The sequence below is a fragment of the Crinia signifera genome, chromosome 1 (assembly GCF_055691185.1).
Source record: "Crinia signifera chromosome 1, ASM5569118v1, whole genome shotgun sequence".
Classification (NCBI taxonomy): Eukaryota; Metazoa; Chordata; class Amphibia; order Anura; family Myobatrachidae; genus Crinia; species Crinia signifera.
Window position 1 is genome coordinate 384,866,005 of NC_139217.1, and position 19,579 is coordinate 384,885,583.

A 19,579-nucleotide genomic window follows, 5' to 3' on the forward strand; every position below is an offset into this window, starting at 1 on the left:
ACCTTGCCACAAAGCGCCTAAACCTCCCTTCCAGTGATGAATGCAAAAATGGACTAAATTTTGTATTCCTAGCTGACGAGGCATTCGCACTCCATGAGCACATCATGCGGCCCTATCCTCAGAGAGTGCTTAATCAGGAGCGTCGTATTTTCAATTACAGGCTTTGCAGGGCGCGACGCACTGTGGAAAATGCCTTCGGCATAATGAGCAATAAGTTCAGGATTTTCCACAGTGCAATCAATATGCGCATTGACAAAATCCAATGGATAGTGCTTGCAAGTTGTGCCCTGCATAATTTTTTGAGGCGCAAATCAAGACACGAATTACCTGTAGTGTCAGAACCGGAACCAGCACAGCAGTCACAGGACATCGATGGGTGGACCTCGCTTAATGCAAACCCACTGGCACATGGGTCATCACAGCGTGCAAAGCAGGTCAGAGACCAATACCTGGCCTACTTCAATGGAGAGGGTGCATTGGACTGGCAGCTTCAAGCAATTGCCTGATACAGAACCTGCTATTTGTACATATTTGTTCATGATACATTACTTTGACTGAAATGTCCACAAAAGTTGCGTGTGTTGTATTTTTTGAACAAATGCTATGTTTCAAGTATTAAATAAGTTTCGCTTTGTATTTTATGAAGTTTGTTGTATGTTACCCAAATGTATATTGTTTTTATTGTAAACCCAACTGTGATAGCTGAATGCTAGTGTACACAGATTATCTCGTAGTTATGAATACCTTTGAGGAAAGCACTAATTTATGAGAACAACAAAATTTTGCAGAAAACAATATTTATTGCCCTTTCCACATAAAATTGCAACCAGGCAATGTAGATTTTTTCTTTACAAAATAAAATTAGGTCCTTTGCACAAAAAATTGCAGCCAGGCAATGTAGATTATTTCTTAACAAAATAAAATGAGGTATGATTTGTTTACGGATCATAAAAACAAAGCTTCAAAGTGAACTTTCCATCAATCCACATATCACTACTTTTTAACCGCTCAGTATTAACTTCAAGATATCAGGAACAGAGATATCTTAACTACCCAAAGGGACTGCATATATCATAACATTTACAACTTGAACAGATCAGGCTCACAAAGGAGAGTGGCCTGTGCACCCACCCATACAGAGGGGGTACCACTCGGGCCGGGAGTGGAAGTTTGATATTGGGGCTGTGATGAGGTAGCACTGGGGCTACAATACAAGGGTGGGCTTGTATGTTCAGTAAAACTTGGTGGTGGGTATGATGTGCGAGATGGGTATTGGTTAGGGGGAGGACGTTGGGCTTGCTGCGTTGTATATGATGCTGATGATGCAAGGTTAATATCACGCCTTAATTCGCCACTGCGTCCCCGTATCATCAGATCATATACAATCCTCTTGAAATGGATGCGCTGGTCTGGTTCCATTGCCTCCAATTCCTGTGCAACATGTGTACCAAAAGCATTGAATTCATTGGGTAACTTATGCAGAACCTCCTCTGCACTTTGGAGAAACCGCTCGGCACGGTTTGGTGCTGAACTTGAGGAAGCTCTAGACTTGATTGTGGTGAGGGTCCTCTTGGGTCTTGACGGAGGTGTGCTTTCCAACACCACAGCAGTCTGCTCGGCTTCGGTTTGTTGGGTGTTGGGTAGCTCTGTCTCCGCATCCGAAAGAGTGACCTTGAATGTGCACAAAATTAAACTGTCAATAACAAATTATAATCAAGCTAAATAACACAGTAAATAATATTATGTATAAACTCACCACGTTGCCATTATCTGTTTCCTCCTCTGGCAATAGCCCTGGAGAGACTTCCATCATTGAACACTGTGACTGACTTAGGGGGTCTTGATCCTGTAGGAAATGGAGCTGATCATAGTACCATAAAGATGGTTTTTCAATCTCCTCTACCCCGGCTCCAGAGCGTTTGGAATCCTCATATTTCTTGCGTTCTTTTAAGTATACTGTACGGAAATTTTGAATCTTCTTTTTCACAAACTTTATGTCGGCAGAAGCATTTATGCCTTTGACGTATGTCAGCATTTCCTGCAGTGCCTTGTTGCGTTTCTCCTTATTAGCATAATTTTTGTCCTTGACCCGCCACAGACACTCATTCGCCTCATACATGTCCAGAAATCCTGTCCAAAATTCCTGGTTTGGGGTTGCCATTTCTTAAACAAAAAAAAAAAAAAATTAATATAAACACAACACTGACATCACATATACTGTAATAAAGCACTTTCTTCACGCAGCTCTCCATCCCCTGTGATAATGCAGCCTCAGCCTCCATCCTCTGTGATAATGCAGCCTCACCCTTCATCCCCTGCGATAATGCAGCCTCACCCTCCATCCCCTGTGATAATGCAGCCTCAGCCTCCATCCCCTTCATGCAGCCAGGTCTCCCATCCCCAACCAAGCACCATTTTCTTGCAGGCACCCCCACCTGCCCCTTGATGTATGCAGGTGACCCCTCCCAAACAAGCACCATTTTCATGCAGGCACCCCCACCTGCCCCTTGATGTATGCAGGTGACCCCTCCCAAACAAGCACCATTTTCATGCAGGCACCCCCACCTGCCCCTTGATGTATGCAGGTGACCCCTCCCAAACAAGCACCATTTTCATGCAGGCACCCCCACCTGCCCCTTGATGTATGCAGGTGACCCCTCCCAAACAAGCACCATTTTCATGCAGGCACCCCCACCTGCCCCTTGATGTATGCAGGCGACCCCTCCCAAACAAGCACCATTTTCTTGCAGGCACCCCCACCTGCCCCTTGATGTATGCAGGTGACCCCTCCCAACCAAGCACCATTTTCTTGCAGGCACCCCCACCTGCCCCTTGATGTATGCAGGTGACCCCTCCCAAACAAGCACCATTTTCATGCAGGCACCCCCACCTGCCCCTTGATGTATGCAGGTGACCCCTCCCAAACAAGCACCATTTTCATGCAGGCACCCCCACCTGCCCCTTGATGTATGCAGGTGACCCCTCCCAAACAAGCACCATTTTCATGCAGGCACCCCCACCTGCCCCTTGATGTATGCAGGTGACCCCTCCCAAACAAGCACCATTTTCATGCAGGCACCCCCACCTGCCCCTTGATGTATGCAGGCGACCCCTCCCAAACAAGCACCATTTTCTTGCAGGCACCCCCACCTGCCCCTTGATGTATGCAGGCGACCCCTCCCAAACAAGCACCATTTTCATGCAGGCACCCCCACCTGCCCCTTGATGTATGCAGGCGACCCCTCCCAAACAAGCACCATTTTCTTGCAGGCACCCCCACCTGCCCCTTGATGTATGCAGGCGACCCCTCCCAAACAAGCACCATTTTCATGCAGGCACCCCCACCTGCCCCTTGATGTATGCAGGCGACCCCTCCCAAACAAGCACCATTTTCATGCAGGCACCCCCACCTGCCCCTTGATGTATGCAGGCGACCCCTCCCAAACAAGCACCATTTTCTTGCAGGCACCCCCACCTGCCCCTTGATGTATGCAGGCGACCCCTCCCAAACGAGCACCATTTTGTTGCACGCACCCACACCGCAGCTGAAACACCCATGACAAAATGTACTTGCTTTTTTCCGTGTCTCCAGCTCCTCGTGCCTCCTCTGGGTGTGCGTGCGCCGTGCTTTTTTCCCTGTCTCCAGCTCCTCGGGCCTCCTGTGGGTGCGTGTGCGCCGCGGAATGGCTGATGGGGAGTGTCTGGGCAGTGTCCAGGAAGTGGCCAGGGCGTGGCGCTGATGACGCGCTTGTTTGCTAGAAAGCATACGATACAGTGTGCCGTACGATATGCACTGTATCTTATGCTTTCTAGCCAAAATTCAGTTGCATGTTCACCCGACCAGCTCCCTCCCAGACGACCGGCGGGAGCGCGCATCGTACGTCGGATAGTGCGTACACACGGTAAGATATAGTGCACTATCTAGCATGCAATTCGAAACTAGCTAGATAGTGTGCTAGATTTTGCACTATATCTTACCGTGGGTACGCACCTTTACAGATTGAACCTGCTGCACATAAAATCAGCAGCACATCACGAGTGTTTTTTAGAACCCATGAACCCATTGGGTCCGATCCGAGAATTCTCTCAGCCAATCAGCCGCTGGCCAGTCTTTTGAAATTATTTTTAAAAGCTCTGCAGCTGCTTTGTGCCCTACACACACCGCTGCCCGGCACCCGTGGAATGCAATTTATCACATGGAAAAATGGCACATCAAGTGCCAAATCATAACTGAACCTCCCGTGGAGATGCCAGGGGAGTTTAAGGGGAATTTGGTTCGACTTGTAAGGAGGCAGACTAGTGTATGGAGGCATTTAGATTTTATACATTTTTTACTGGTCACTTTTAGCTTCTGTTACATTAAAGTGGAAGGACTACCAGCGACTGGTCACATTACTTAGGGGGTCTATATTTATTAACACTATTTTTACTAAAAAAAAATGCAAAAACTTTTTCACACCGTTTGGATTATTTTGATATGACCTGAATGCATCAAAGGGCTTTTGCAGCAGTATTTGTGAAAAACAGCTTCCGACCCTTTAATTCACATTTTTTTTAGATAGCAGATCTCATTTCTCATACTTGGAATGGGAACTGCGATCTGGACAGAGGCAGAACTCTGGGAGGCAATGGAGTCATCTGCGGCCGGGCTCCTGTTCCCAAGGGGGCACCTCTCCTCCCCTGCAAGTTTAAATCCATTAATTGAAAGCTATCAATATTGCTTCTGTGGCAGAGTTCTGAAATATGTGTTATCTATCTATCTATCTATCTATCTATCTATCTATCTATCTATCTATCTATCTATATACATATTCTATATAATGTTGTATGTGTATGTGTGTGTGTGTGGGTGGGTGGGTGTGTGGGCACCAATGTACATATTGCCTCTGGGCAACTTAGACGAAATTACGCCACTGGATCTGAAAGTCACAGGGCTTATATACATTACAAATCGTGGATTGTACACAGCTTTCTTTGCCCCTAGGCAATGCAGGGAGAGGGCCAGTGTGCCAGTGTGATCAGATATGTGTATCCGATGGGTATGGATCATTAGGTCACCAGCATTATGGTTGACAAGCATTGGGTCGACATGCATTACGTTGACATGAGTTAAGGTCGACATGCAGGAAGGTCGACAGGGTCATTAGGTCGACCTGGTTTTTTTTAAACACAATTTTTTGTCAACAAAGTGAACATAAACACTAAAATGTAACGTGGCTCAAAAAGCAGTAAAAAATCCCACGTCGACCTAATGACCCTGTCAACCTTACCCATGTCGACCTAATGACCCTGTCGACCTAACCCATGTCGACCTTCAGTCATGTCGACCATCCTGTATGTCAGCTTTAAGTCATGTTGAGCTAAATGCATGTTGACCTCATGTTGTCGACCTAATGCTTGTCGACCATCATGCTGGTGACCCAATGACCATATCCCATATCCAATGGACACACAAGCTGATCACTGTTTAAAAAAAAAAAAAAATCATACTCATCTCCCCAGCATCCTGTAATCGGTGGCCCGGTGAAGACTGGCGGTCGTCGGGCTCTCTGCTGCTCTGTGACTCCTGGTGCAGTAAAGTGACGCTACAAAGCAGCAGCTCACTTTACAGCACCATGGGGTCACAGAAGGAGGAAACTTTGAAGACCAACAGTTCTCCAAGAGCTAATCCCCAGGGTTGGTTAGTGTTGGGGTGGTTGCAGCAGGAAGTGGGGTGCCTGCAGCGACAGCATCGGTGAAGTCTGCGGAGCGTTGCATGCGCATTGCTGGCGCATTATATCAAAGGCAAATATTTTCCAGAAATGGGTCTCTACAGCACAATAGTGCTGTAGAGACCCATTTTAGGGACAGAGATTTATCACAAGCTCTGTCTCTGCATGTGATCATTTATACATACGTGTAAAGTAGTCAATTATCACATTGCAAATTGGTCTGGAGTTATCTCAGCAGGATGCAAATGGTGATAAATTAGAATGGTGATAAATTAGCCCCTAAATGTGTTACATCTGTCCTGTGACACCGTATTTGGCTAGTAAGTGATGCTTTAGCATCTTATGGCTAATGTCATTAATAATGTTGTATCCAGGGAGGTCCAGCTACGTACAGTCATTGTGCACCCTTATTATTAATTTATTGATGTTCAATAGATTACTAACATTACCAGGATGAAGAATGTGACATTGTGACACTGATTTCCACGAAGCATAACAATGTCAATCACTGCATGCTGTGTGATACCGTGCTGTGATCAGATTACTAAACACCATGTGAGTGATGGAGTCTGTTTAGTTTAGCACAATTTTATGTGACATATAAGTTACGAGTACTTTCAGAATGCCAGGGTTGGTTCTCAACCAAATTGATGAGATCTAAAGGTCAGCATCATTGTCTATCAATATCTCTATTTGTTTTGTACATCAAAGATAAGGTTAGATGGCTTAAAGAAAGAAGGTTCGTGACAAGAATTTAAAAAATTATGTAACACTCTATGATGCTGATTTACATCCTATTGCTGAATCCAGGGCTTGAAGTGGTCATGCAGATGTGGGGGAACTCATTTCTCTATGCCACCTTATTACCCACCCTCCCCTCCCCCAATTAGGAGACAGGGCCAGTGGTAGGGTTTTTGGCATCCTCCTGCAAACTAGAATGCTTTTCTGTGAAAACTACTGTGCAGGGCCAATGTGGAGGTTAAAATGTTCCAAGTTACCATTAGAGTTGGTGGAACTCAGTTCCACCCCGTTTCCCCTCACTTTAACCCCTGGCTGAATCCTTATCATATATATCCAGTGTGTATTCTTAAACCACGTACAAATGAGGCGATGTGAGGCGGAGGTGCTGAGCTTAAGCAAGATCGCTCAGCAGACATCGTGGTTCACCCACGATGCACAAGGATTAGGGTGGCTAATCCCGTGATCAAGATAGATGGGATTCCAGGATTTGGCCCCAAAATGACTGAAATTTCAATCCCGGGATTGGAGTATCCAAACCCGAGATTTCGGGATTAGACTGCACATGCTCAGACGCTGCTCGGCTGTTCCCGACCCAGGCAACCCACTACAGCTGCTCTGCTGCCTGGCACCTCTTTAGCAGCTATGCTGCCCAGCGCAACACCTCCCCCCCCCCCACTGTCTCCCCCTGCTCCTCTGTTCCCCCTAAGTAAATTAATGTGGGGGACATTTTTCATTTAGGGATGCCAATCCCAGGATCCCCGGGATTCTTGGGTTTGAGCATTTTTCAATCCTGATTCCCAGGATTGAGAAAATGCCCTGGCACTGGCACCCCTAACTGCGATGTGTACTGAACTCCCCACTTCTTAATACATACTGTAGATGCATAAAACATAGCTAAAAACGGTAAAGAAATATTTCAAGCACTGATGCCACTTATTATAATGCATCTCAGGGCTTTCCTTATTTTTTCCAGCAGCCGCCTAGCACAGTTTTTAATTATTCCCATTTATATTCCACAAGTGTGATCGGCATAGAGCTCACTTTGGCCTAGATCAATAATCCTACTTTTAGATTAAGCAGATTCATTTACATGCTGATTTAGGACTGTTTGAGCAGAAGACCATGGACTATTGTCTTATATTGTCATCAACATACACAATGTCATTGTGCCACGCCCTTTTTGAAGAATGGTGCTGCTCCCTTCTCCATCTGTCAATCATGCTGTGGATGATAGGAGACTGAAAGCTATATTCAACTAACAGTTGCAACTGATTAAATATCTGGCATGTCTGAAGTAGTGTTCCAATGTTCAATGGTTTATTGCCATTGATGGAGCGCATTGGTGTAAATTTACAAAGATGGGAATTCTATTAACGATGGGATGTTGCCCATATCAACCAATCAAATTCTATCTATTATCTTCTAGAAGGTGCTAAATAAATAAGAATTAGCATTACCATCATCAATAGAACTCCCATCTTAGTAAATTTACACCAATGCGCTCCATCAATGGCAATAAACCATTGAATATTGGAACACTACTTCAGACATGCCAGATATTTAATCAGTCACAACTGTTAGCAGCAACAGTAGCAGAGAGAAGGGTGTGATTCAGAGGGGCTGGGGTTAGAATTGAGTGGCAGACAGGGCTGCAGCTGTGCTTATTTTTCTCTTAAAACTCAAACACAGACTGATGGGATGGACTGGAACTGGCCCATGGAAAATGAGCTAGCCAAGAAAGGCTGCACTGATATTGGGTTGAGCAGAGAGCAAATGACGCAGGCTGAGACAGCCATTTGATAGAACTCTCATCTAAGTCATTTTACCTCATTGATGGCTCTATCTATGAGAATTGTGCATTAGGCCATGGAGCCATCCAAAAAAATGTTGTTTGCAAGTCTGTCTCAGTCCTTCTAACTGCAATGTGAGAGGAGGAGGTAAAGTTTGAGAAGGAAAAGGAAGAGTAGGAGTTAAAAAACAAGTTGGGTTTTTAAAAATAAATCCTTTTATTTGGATACTCAGTATAGAAAATAGTTAAAAATACTAGTATAACAACATTTAAATATATAAGAATGAGCACAATTAAGAAGAGAAAAGACAAATCTTTGTACATATAAAAGTAATAATTACAACAACATAAACTTAAAAAGTAAAGAAATAAAGGAAAAGGCCAATAGGTAAAGAGGAATCACAAGAGAAAGAAGATAAAAGGAGAGATTCTTTAGGAATTAGAAAACCTGAAGGTGGGCCTCTATAGCATCTTAAATCATTTAAATGTTAATGAACATACAAATCTAGGGAGTTATTAGGAAACAGATTAACAGATTTAGCTATTTGTCTGAGCAAGTATAGATGGAGCCGGACTCCCTCTTGCTGGCGAATCGCCAGACTGTCACCGCTGGCGATCCGCCAACAGCCCGGCTCTCCATCTGACTGAGACGAGCGTGCGTTTCACGCGCGTCTCAGTTTCCGTGCGGCGGGGCGAGAGGAACCTGTCCGTCTCCGCTTCAGGGAGACGGACAGGGTTAGGGGGGGGGGGGTGCGGGGTGGCGGTGGGGACCCCGGGTGACCGCCGACAAGCCGGCAGGGACCCAGGGGAAGCGGTCGGAACGGGACACGCGCGCATCTCGTGCACTCGCATCCCCTTTCGCAGATACAGATGGTGGGTGGCGGGGATGGTGGCTGGCGTAACCATCGCCATCCCCTGCAAAGACAAGCCCCACTCCATCTGTATTGTCATATAGTTTAAGTATATGATTTTGTTTTGTCGCATCCAACGTATTGATAAAAGTTTTCCACTTTTGGTAAAATTTCTCAGCAGTTTTACCGATGTCAGGTATAGCGGATTTTCTGTCAAAGTACAATTGAATCAGCTATTGTTTAACTTCTGATATAGAAGGGGAACACTTCTTAGTCCAGTATGAAATAATAATTTTTTTTGCAATAGTAAGAATAATTAGTAGAAGACAATTTTTAAGATTTTATCTAGAGTCCAGTATTTAAAAAATAAGTTGTTTTTTAATTGAATGTAAAATAGGGGGTAGTTCATTACTTTGCTATGTAAATAGATGTGCTGCAGTTTCTCACCCTGGAAATGCATGAGAAAGGTTTAGGAATAATATTACCTCTTTACTATAGAATTAGTAATGTAACTGTAAACCGGTTTGATACACAAATAGTAAACAGGAAGGAAAGAGCGACAGATGGCCCATGATTTCTAGTCACCCGCACAAGTGCAGAAAGATATGGTAGTCATTAGAAGTTTCAGTTAGTTTAACAACTTAACTAACCTGGTTTTAGCTATCTAATTTCTGCTTTAAATCTAATAAATAGAAGTTGCTCTTGTTTCTACAATTCAAAGGCTATTACATTTAATCCCAGGTGGTTTACAAACCTCCCCACTTCTGCTTTCCTCTTGTGCTCCCAAATATATTGCATTTGAATGAGTTATTGATTAATTTGTCTATTCTAACTTCATACTAAATACTTGATAACTATGTACGTACTGTTCAATACTATGACTTGGTTTATATTTACTACATACAGTACTTACTGCATGTATACTACACACTTACTACATGCATACTATGGTTTTATTGATTCTTACTACACACAGTACTACTAAGGGTGGCCAATCCCGGGAACGGGATCGGCGGGATCCCGGGATTTGGCCCCAAAATGTCCGGGATTTCAATCCCGGGATTGGACTATCCAATCCCGGGATTTCGGGATTGTACAGTCTATTGCCGGGCAGCGTCTGAGCACACGCTCAGACGCTGCCCGGCTGTTACCGACGTGGGATACGGCCGAGAGAGGTCAGACGGGGAGAGGATTACGGTCATTCTGCCCTGTCACTTCTGAACTCACTTGTTCCGTGACACTGACTGGAGGGGAGGGGTGGCGAGCGGGTTTCAGCGCCGGAGGTACAGCGCTGTGGCCTGCACAGCGTGACCTATGGGTCACGCTGCGCAGGCCGCAGCGCTGCACCTCCGGCGCCAGAACACGCTCATGGCCACACACAGTGACAGCATTCCTCTCCATCCGGCGTCGCAGCCACCACCTGTCCCGCTCCACCACTCATGGGGGACAGCCGCCGCAAGCCCCGCTCCACCACTCATGGGGGACAGCTGCTGCCAGCCCCGCTCCACCGCACTAAAGTAAGTGGGGGACAGGGGCGGGATGCCAATCCCGGGATCCCAGGAATCCCAGGATTGAGCATTTTTCAATCCCAATTCCCGGGATTGAAAAAATGCCCCGGGATTGGCATCCCTAGTACTACTGTATGGTTGGTAAAAAAAAAAAAAACATAGCATTTTGGTAGGCTGTATGAAAAAAGGCTAAAATCCGTGTGACTACATTGCACTGAAACATATGAGGACAAGCTCTGACTAATATGGGAAACACAAGCATTATTATTTCTTAGCAAGGTTCCTTATATCATCAATTTTATATTTGTTTTTTTTTTTGTCCTTTTTTTTTAGTTTGCTTTTTTCTATATTATTCCACTCTGCATTTAATTTGTATTTTATTATTCTTACCCGTAGTCTTTAAGTTTCTTATTTCAGTTGTGGCAGCAAAAATTGATTTACTTTGTTCCTAATTCTCCCCTCTTGCCTGATTAATTCTTCTAAATTAGTATGCAAATAGCTAATCCAATAAGTTTTTCAGACTTTTTTTTTAGACAGCATTTGTTGTAGTGAAACGTCTGATGCATCCCAATCTCTAACAAGTATTTCCAAAAACGATTATTAAATATTCAGCATTTCAAGTAATTTATTCATACAAATTAGCTAAACATACTTCCAGATATGTACAGTAAGTGCAGTTATGTATAGAACATACTTGGTATACAAGTGTTTAACCATCCCTAGCCTTAACCACTGGTGTGTTGGGTGTAAGATATATTTCAGTGGATACTCTTATTCTGTAGATCACTGTTCATTTTCATTCAGTTAATGGCTAAATTTCAATTTAGAACTGTAAGTAACTAATTAAAACCCAAAGTACCTGAGATTGTGCGCTGTGCCCCAGGGTGAAGTTAATTGCTGTGCAGCATGGAAACCTATCAGGCGTTTAGCAGCCAATACACTCTTTAGATGCTGTACTGTACAAAAGTGTAGTGTTCCGAGAACTCCAATTGCTGTCCGATTAGGCATTTGAATGTCTATTTGTTTTCTTTTACAATAAAAAATGCAGCATAAATTCAATAATAAAGCAATCAATTGATTAAAAAATGTGCAAACCAATGGGTGAGATGTCATTTCCAAAGAGGGGAATCGCCGCCTTGGGGGGGGGGGGGGGGGGGGGGGGGGGGGGGGGACAGACTTTCCATCAGTCTTGCTAGGGAAGAATTACTACCTGTTGGAATGACACAGTAAAGTGTATTGTGCCTTTGGTGGGAGGGGGCTTGGACTGTATACCCTAATTCTAAACATTGACTGAGACTTGTAGTTCTATACAAGAAAAAAAACAAAATGCAGGTGCTTAGCTTCATTTTGGCTGGACTTGGGGCCTTATTCTAGTTCACTCTTTCTGACAAAATCCTTCTTAGATGGACAAAACCATGTGCACTGCAGGTGGGGTAGATGTTACTTGTGCAGAGAGAATTAGATTTGGGTGGGGTTTTACTTCAAAGTGAGATCTATATTGCAGTGTAAAAATAAAGCAGCCAATATTTTCCCTGAACAGAAACAAAATAACTCACCCAAATCTAATTCTTTTAGATACATTTTATATCTGCCCCCCGTGCAGTGCACATTGGCCCTTATTCACATTGGCGCGTACGCATGCGAATTCACACGTTTCACCCGGCAACCCCCACTGCGCATGTGCAGCAAGCGCAATGCGCATGTGCAATGTCATGAAAAAATGCTCGCAAGCAAACTTTCGCGGAGATTTCTCCGTGCGAACGAGTTCATCGGTAGTAGGCGTGCAGTGGGCGTTAGCATGGGCGCGACCATTATAATGAGCAAAAGTGGGCGTACACATGGGCGTTCACTATGAGTGGTGGGAGTGCTTTCGCATGAGTGCAAGAGGGATTGTTCCCCTCCAACGCAAAACTTTTCGCCAGCTCAAAGCAGGTTTTTCGTTTCGCACTCCTTGCTCCTTGTAATGTGCTCATTCGTACGGAGCAAACACACACACAAAATGGCTAAATCAATGGGTAAATCAATGGCACCTGCACACTATTGACACCAATACATGGTTGATTTCATGAGACAATTACCTCAGCACAACTTCTGATTGCATACCACCAGCAATCAAGTGTTAGCAGTTACAAACTTCTTCTGTTGCTAAAGTTATTTTGACCAAACCAATGCGCTAAAACCAAACAAATCCCACCCTTATAAATTTGCCTTATGTAACATACCACCACTATTGTCATTTCTACTCTGCTATATTTAGCATGTTGCCCCTGTGAACATTAGTCGACATGTGTCACCTCACATGCAACATAGATATCAGATACTTCCTTTGCAACACAACACATGTCACACATGTTAATTGTAATCATAATTTTTATTGCATATGCAAGATACAATAAAAAGTGAATTTTTTTAATGCCAAATTATATCACAACACACAATAAAATTATTTTCGGCCTCGTTTTGGGATACCACCTTTTGTGGGTCGACCAGACCTGCGTCTGATGGTTATTGGGGGTTGATTTTGACCTTCCCCAGGTGGGGCAGAAGCTGCTGGTGTACCCTGAGGGGCTGATGTTTGTGTGTCGCGATGGTCGTTGAGGCGCTTCATCTCATGGTGGATGCCCTGAAGGCATTCTGCAATGGTGGACATCACCTGCAGCATCTGGGCCTGCCCTTCCACAGTTGTGCGTCCCTGTTGACGGATGTCACCCAGCACCTGCTCCAGGTTAGCCCTGTCCACTGGTGCTGTGCCGTCGGCAGCATTGCTTGGAGGTGTTTGAGGTGCAGAAGTCTCAACTTCAGTATTTCTATCTGTCAAGCAAGGAGAAAATATCAGTTTCATCACATTCACCCTTATACAAATAAGTTATCATTAATAAAAAACATTTACCTCCTAGCTCAGCCCCAAACTCATCCCCCTGCAGTTCGCTGTCCATTGTCGACACCCCTTGTATCTCCTCCATGGTAATGCACTCTTGTGCCAACTCATCTAGAGGTGTGAGCTGTAGGTGTTCGGGCAAATGTCCCCCCCCAGTTTTCTGGCTAGCTTTCCAACGCTCAGACAGCTTTCTCTTTAGCCGGGATTTGTAATCCTGCCACCTGCCGATGTTCAAAACATACATATGGACATATGAAACAGATATTTCAGATGTAATCATGTGTATCAAGCACAAGTGTGTTAGGAATCACATGCTTCAATGTGAGCCAGTACAAATGGTAGACCTTTTATACTACGTTTCACAAATTCTACATTGTGATGGTGGCACATATTAAGGCCTGTGCAATTGCGGGCCTCCAGATGTGGACGAAGTACACATCCCAGGATGCGTAGCATAACTTTTGCTATGTGGCCATGCTGAAGCAAGCCATGCTGGGATGTGTACTTCCTCAAAATCTGAAGGACCGCAATTGGGAAGGGCTGCACATATTGAATTACTACACATGTACTACATTATATATTTATATATTACATCACAAACACCTTGTCATCTTCACTCAGTACAGTGTTAACAGGTGCACACTGTTGTCCAAATGTCTAATATTTATAGAATACCTCTGTAATAATTTGCACATACAGCAAAACACACTTGCCTGCGCTTAACATGCTGCCAATCCCGAGCCTGATGGGACACCTTATTAATTTCATCAGTGATCTCTTTCCACAGCTTGTCTTTGGTGTTGGGGGTCATTTTTTTCGGGCCAAATTCAATCAGGTCACGTGCTCTTGGCACTAAAATGCCCAGCTCCACCTTTGAAAAGGGTGTGTTTCGGCTTCTGCTTGCCACATCCATACTCCCAACATTGCTTGGTCCTGGACATGCAGCTGGAGTTTGGGCTGCCACTCCATCACCCACGGAGTGTGCTTGGGTTGATGGCAAACTGCTTGCAATTACAGGCTGTGTTGCTGCTGCCCTTTCACCCTCCTCACGTCTGCTCCTCTCCATCAGCCTTGCAGTGATGGAAGTTAGTCTCTCTATAATAGCCTCGTGGTCAGAGGTGACCTCTCCTTCTGATTCAGAAGTCATTCACCTTGTAAATGTGTCATGTGTTTATGTGGCCATTTATAGTTGTGGTCTGGAGTGTGTTTTCGCAAGCACGAAAGACACACCTGCGCTAGCACGTCCACACCTGCGGTAGCAGGTAAAACCTGGTGTTGTTGGTCATGGTCTAGCATAATGGCTATAAGTTTAGTTTGCAGTGCACTCTCATATGTCACTGTTATTATGTGCATGACATGTGTGGAATGTTGAATGCATGTGTGTGCTATCTTTGATACAATAGGTGTGTACTCTTCACAATCCATGCCATTTTTTGTTATTTGCTCACGAGCGCATAGTTTTGCCCGAGAACGCCAAACACATGCTGTGTGCCTATAAAAGAGCAGATTGTCCCGTTTACCCACACTTGCTATCCTATATGTTTGTTGACGGTGGCGGTTTTGCAGGAGCAGAACGCATTGTACCAGAGGGTAAGTTTAGTGGCCACATATTTGCACTTTGAATGTTGCTACATTTAGCTAGTAATGATTAATACTTTTTGTAATGTCTGCAATGCATACAGAGATATCCATATGTATGTTACAATGCATGTGTGAACAGGTGTTTTGGTAGTGATTGTATGGTTCTGTCACCTATTTTAATGTGATATTTAATAGCATCACTTTACCATTAGGATATTTGATTTGGCCAGCTACTGGTGTATCATTTGTGGTGTTTCTGCTGTCTCATAAGGTAAATTACTCTTTACAGAACCTTTATCTTCATACTAAGGGCAACTTCTTTCTGCATGCTAAATTTCATGTGCTTGCTAACTTATTTGCTAGTTTCATTGTGTGTATTGTGACCTAATGACATTGTAATATCATGTAAGCGTGTGTGTTAATGGCTTTTGGTGTACACATCCCCTTTTACAGGACTGTGGTCATATATGGATCTATTCAGCCATCCTTTGCCCGTATGTGTTATGTTGCTTGTGGTGTGTGCGTTTGTGTGTATGTGTTTGTGGTTCCTGTCACTAAATTTGTTCCATTTGTCTTTACAGAGTCAAGTGGTCGCCATACATGTGGGTGTGTGGCAACTGGACCAACGTTTGGCTCAACCTCTTCGAGGAAGGAGGCTGGGGCGTGCTAAAATATTCCGCACACGTGTGACCCTCTTTGGGATGCCTGATGATGAGGTACAAACTAGGTACCGGTTACCACCGCATGTGATCCTAGACACTCTCTCATTAATAGAGAGTGGTCTGGAAAGTTGTCACCGGCTCCCAACAGCAATTCCGCCTCTCATACAGTGGCTGGCGGTGTTGCATTTCTGCGCCTCAGGGTCTTTCCAGCAAGTGGTGGCAGTGCTTGCAGGAGTTTCCCAACCTACTTTCAGTAGGATCCTGAGGCGTGTAATGTCGGCCATGTTTCGACGCAAGGGCCACTTCATGGCCATGCCATTTGACCAGGACTCTCTGGATAGGGTAAAACTGCAATTTCACCACCTTGCAGGTTTCCCTAATGTGATAGGTGTTGTGGATGGGACACATGTACCCTTTGTACCACCATCACGTACTGAGCACATCTTCCGTAATCGGAAGATGTTCCATTCCCTGAACGTGATGGTGGTGTGTGGGCCATCCCTTGAGATCCTGGCCTTTAACTCCAACTTTCCGGGAAGTGGCCATGACTCCTATGTCATCCGTCAAACCAGGATCTGGCAAAGATTAAAAGAGCTGGAAGGACGTGACATGTGGATTTTGGGTGACTCCGGTTACCCTTGTACGCCCTGGCTCCTAACTCCTTACAGCTCCCCCACTCCAGGCCCACAGGAGTCATACAATACGGCCCATGTCGCCACCAGGCAAGTGGTGGAGCGCACCATTGGCCTCCTGAAGGGCAGATTTCGTGTGCTCCATCGCACTGGTGGTGACCTCCAGTATGCGCCAGCCATGGTGGCAAAGATTGTGGGGTTGTGTTGTTTTCTACACAACATAGCTGTAACGAGATCGGTCCCCTTCCCTGCGGAGGAAGTCCATCCACCTGAGCCACACGACGGTGCCCCCTGCCGCTACAGACACCCACAAAATGTGCGTGGGTACGCCCTGCGTGACTCTGTGGTGTCACGTTTTTTCAGGTAGGTTGAATAACAGTGTTTGACACCATATTTACAAGTACTACCCACATTCCCGCAGAACATTTATGTGGATGAACCATGTAATTCTTGTTAAAACATATTTCCAGATCAGATGTGTGATTACATGAACCAAAATATATGTGATGTTGTTCTGTTACAATATCTTCGATGTATGTATTGGAATGTGTATTAAATAATGTGGTAAATTTCCCTATCCTTGTAGCTGAACTCATCAAGCAGATTGTCCAACACACCATCCCCAGAGGCCACCACTAGCCACAACCAGGATGCTGGCACACAAACTGAAGGGCAGGCAGGGTTGTGATCTGCTGGCCAGATGGAATGTCAATATTATTGCACAAAATGGAGGATGTGTGTGTCAGCAGATGTGTTGGTGTGTATGTGTGTGTCATCAAAGACAAGTATATGTCGTTTAGAACTCACTCTAATGGCTATTCTTTCTATCCTTTCCAGGTGCAACACAGAGAAGACACGCATTTGTGGCAATGCTGCGGGATGTTCCAGTGCACCTAAGGGATGCTGCTTGCTGTGTGTTCCCATTGCTGAACCTGCTTAAAAACTAATGTAGCTGCTATGTTTGCACTAGTGACAGTTTGGAGATGTGACAAATAGGGTTGTGCACAATAAAGTTTTGAATTTTCACTTGTGTCTGTGTGGGTCAGTATAGTACTGATAGTGATAGGACTATACTAGTAGTGATAGTGATGGTGTGAGAATACCCGAGATAACAGATATGTATGTTTTCAGATGACACTTGTTGAGAGATATTTGTGACGAGTATTCTTTATATACAGTATGGATCATGTTACATGTTTGCATGGTTGTACAAGGTGAAATGATGAGTAATTGAAAGCTGTACTAGGTGTCACAAATAGATTATGGGGGTTCAATATAACAACTTTGTGTAACATGCAATTACAAATGTCATCACAGGTGTACATTACACACCTGAATTTCGTGTGCGGTTATGTGTATGAACGCATACTGTAGTAGTGGTTGCATATTTGGCCATATGCCATATAGAAAGGGCGTGTCATTTGAATGCATAAGTGTATGTTCGCCTGGGCATATCCGAAGGTATTGCGAAAATTGTGATTCGCATACATTCTGTCAATTTGAAATGGCCTAATAAAGTTATCAGCAAAAGACACAGATTTCTGACCAATCACTGATCACCCACACTTATATAGGCACCTGCAATTAATAACTGCGCCACACCCAATATGGCAACTAGCAGGGCACCACCCTTCCGCAAACGCGAGCTCCTCGCCCTGGTCCAGGTAATGGATCAGCGGCTGGGGCCCACGGCACCTTATATCTCTAATGCGGAGAAGCGGCGGGCATACAATGCTGCCCGCCGCAGAATATATTTGACTACGGGAGTACTCCGTAATATCGGCCAACTCGAACGCCGGTGGTCGGACTTGCGGCGCCGGCAGCCGGAGCTGCTATCACGTATCCGCGGGTACATCCGCCGATGTAAGTATATGTATTTATGGCAAAATGTACGCATGTGTTTGTAAAGTATAAAAGAATGTTTCTCTGTGCGTGGGTATCTGGAAGTATATATCTGTAGTTAATGTTACTTTTGCAATTTGGTGAATTGTGTTCTGTGTGTATATATGGTGAGTGTGTATATGGGCCAATATGGGTGTATATGGGTATAGATGGGTGTTTTTGTGTGGTGAACAGTGTATATGGGTGAGGTGTGTCGCTTTATTGGATTGTGTTTGAAAGTTAGACAATGAAAGAAGCCTCAAGTGTGTATGCAGATCACATGACTAATTGTAGTTTCCATTTCCCTTTCCTATTCATCCACCTTGAATGACCACTGACCCATCACTGACATTGCAGCAAGAGCCAGGGCACACCAGGCAGAGGTGGAAAGGGCACGGGCCCAAACCCAGGAGGAAGAGGAGCCCACCAGCAGGACCAGATCCAACAGCAACTCATCTAACCCACCCCCCTCCCATTCCCCACCCCCCTCCACCTCCCATTCCCCCTCCAACACCCCATCCCCCTCCCATTCCCCACCCCCCTCCACCTCCCATTCCCCCTCCAACACCCCATCCCCCTCCCATTCCCCACCCCCCTCCACCTCCCATTCCCCCTCCAACACCCCACCCCCCTCCCATTCCCCACCCCCCTCCACCTCCCATTCCCCCTCCAACACCCCACCCCCCTCCCATTCCCCACCCCCCTCCACCTCCCATTCCCCCTCCAACACCCCACCCCCCTCCCATTCCCTACCCCCCTCCACCTCCCATTCCCCCTCCAACACCCCACCCCCCTCCCATTCCCTACCCCCCTCCACCTCCCATTCCCCCTCCAACACCCCACCCCCCTCCCATTCCCCACCCCCCTCCACCTCCCATTCCCCCCTCCAACACCCCATCCCCCTCCCATTCCCCACCCCCCTCCACCTCCCATTCCCCCTCCAACACCCCATCCCCCTCCCATTCCCCACCCCCCTCCACCTCCCATTCCCCCTCCAACACCCCATCCCCCTCCCATTCCCCACCCCCCTCCACCTCCCATTCCCCCTCCAACACCCTATCCCCCACCAACCCACCACTACCCCCTTTTGCTCCCCCCTACTACTCCCCACCACACACCCCCAACCCCTACCAATCACCAACACAACCCATCACCATTACCCCAAATCCCATTCCAGCCTCATCCCTCCTTTTAAGCCCATATTCCACCATCATGTCACCATCCAACAGTGAGCAGGATGGGACTGGCATCCGTAAGTAATATATGTGCCTAATGTCTTTACACAAAGAGCTACTAATTACCAATCACAACACACACATATGTGCAGGCAAAATCATTTTTCAGT

General features: G+C 45.5%; 1 protein-coding gene and 1 long non-coding RNA gene across 2 annotated transcripts; one reads left to right on the forward strand and one right to left on the reverse strand.

Annotated features, from left to right (window-relative positions):
- Positions 1 to 1,080: 1,080 nt before the first annotated feature.
- Positions 1,081 to 2,342, reverse strand: LOC146009241 (uncharacterized). Its single transcript, XM_083149409.1, has 2 exons — positions 1,757 to 2,342; positions 1,081 to 1,671 (listed from the first exon to the last, which is right to left on the reverse strand). Exons 1-2 carry the CDS (start codon positions 2,159 to 2,161, stop codon positions 1,081 to 1,083), a joined length of 996 nt encoding a protein of 331 aa, XP_083005535.1. The 5' UTR covers positions 2,162 to 2,342.
- Positions 2,343 to 15,692: 13,350 nt separating this feature from the next.
- Positions 15,693 to 17,389, forward strand: LOC146031034 (uncharacterized). Its single transcript, XR_014456517.1, has 3 exons — positions 15,693 to 15,775; positions 16,940 to 17,110; positions 17,191 to 17,389. It is a non-coding gene; the product is annotated as an uncharacterized LOC146031034 (long non-coding RNA).
- The last annotated feature ends 2,190 nt before the right edge of the window (positions 17,390 to 19,579 follow it).

Excerpts from the sequence above, each read along its gene's own strand:
- LOC146009241 (XM_083149409.1), bottom strand. The coding sequence starts at position 2,161 with ATGGCAACCCCAAACCAGGAATTTTGGACAGGATTTCTGGACATGTAT. Across the intron at positions 1,672-1,756 it reads AAACAGATAATGGCAACGTG|GTCACTCTTTCGGATGCGGA; the intron begins GTGAGTTTATAC and ends TGCACATTCAAG.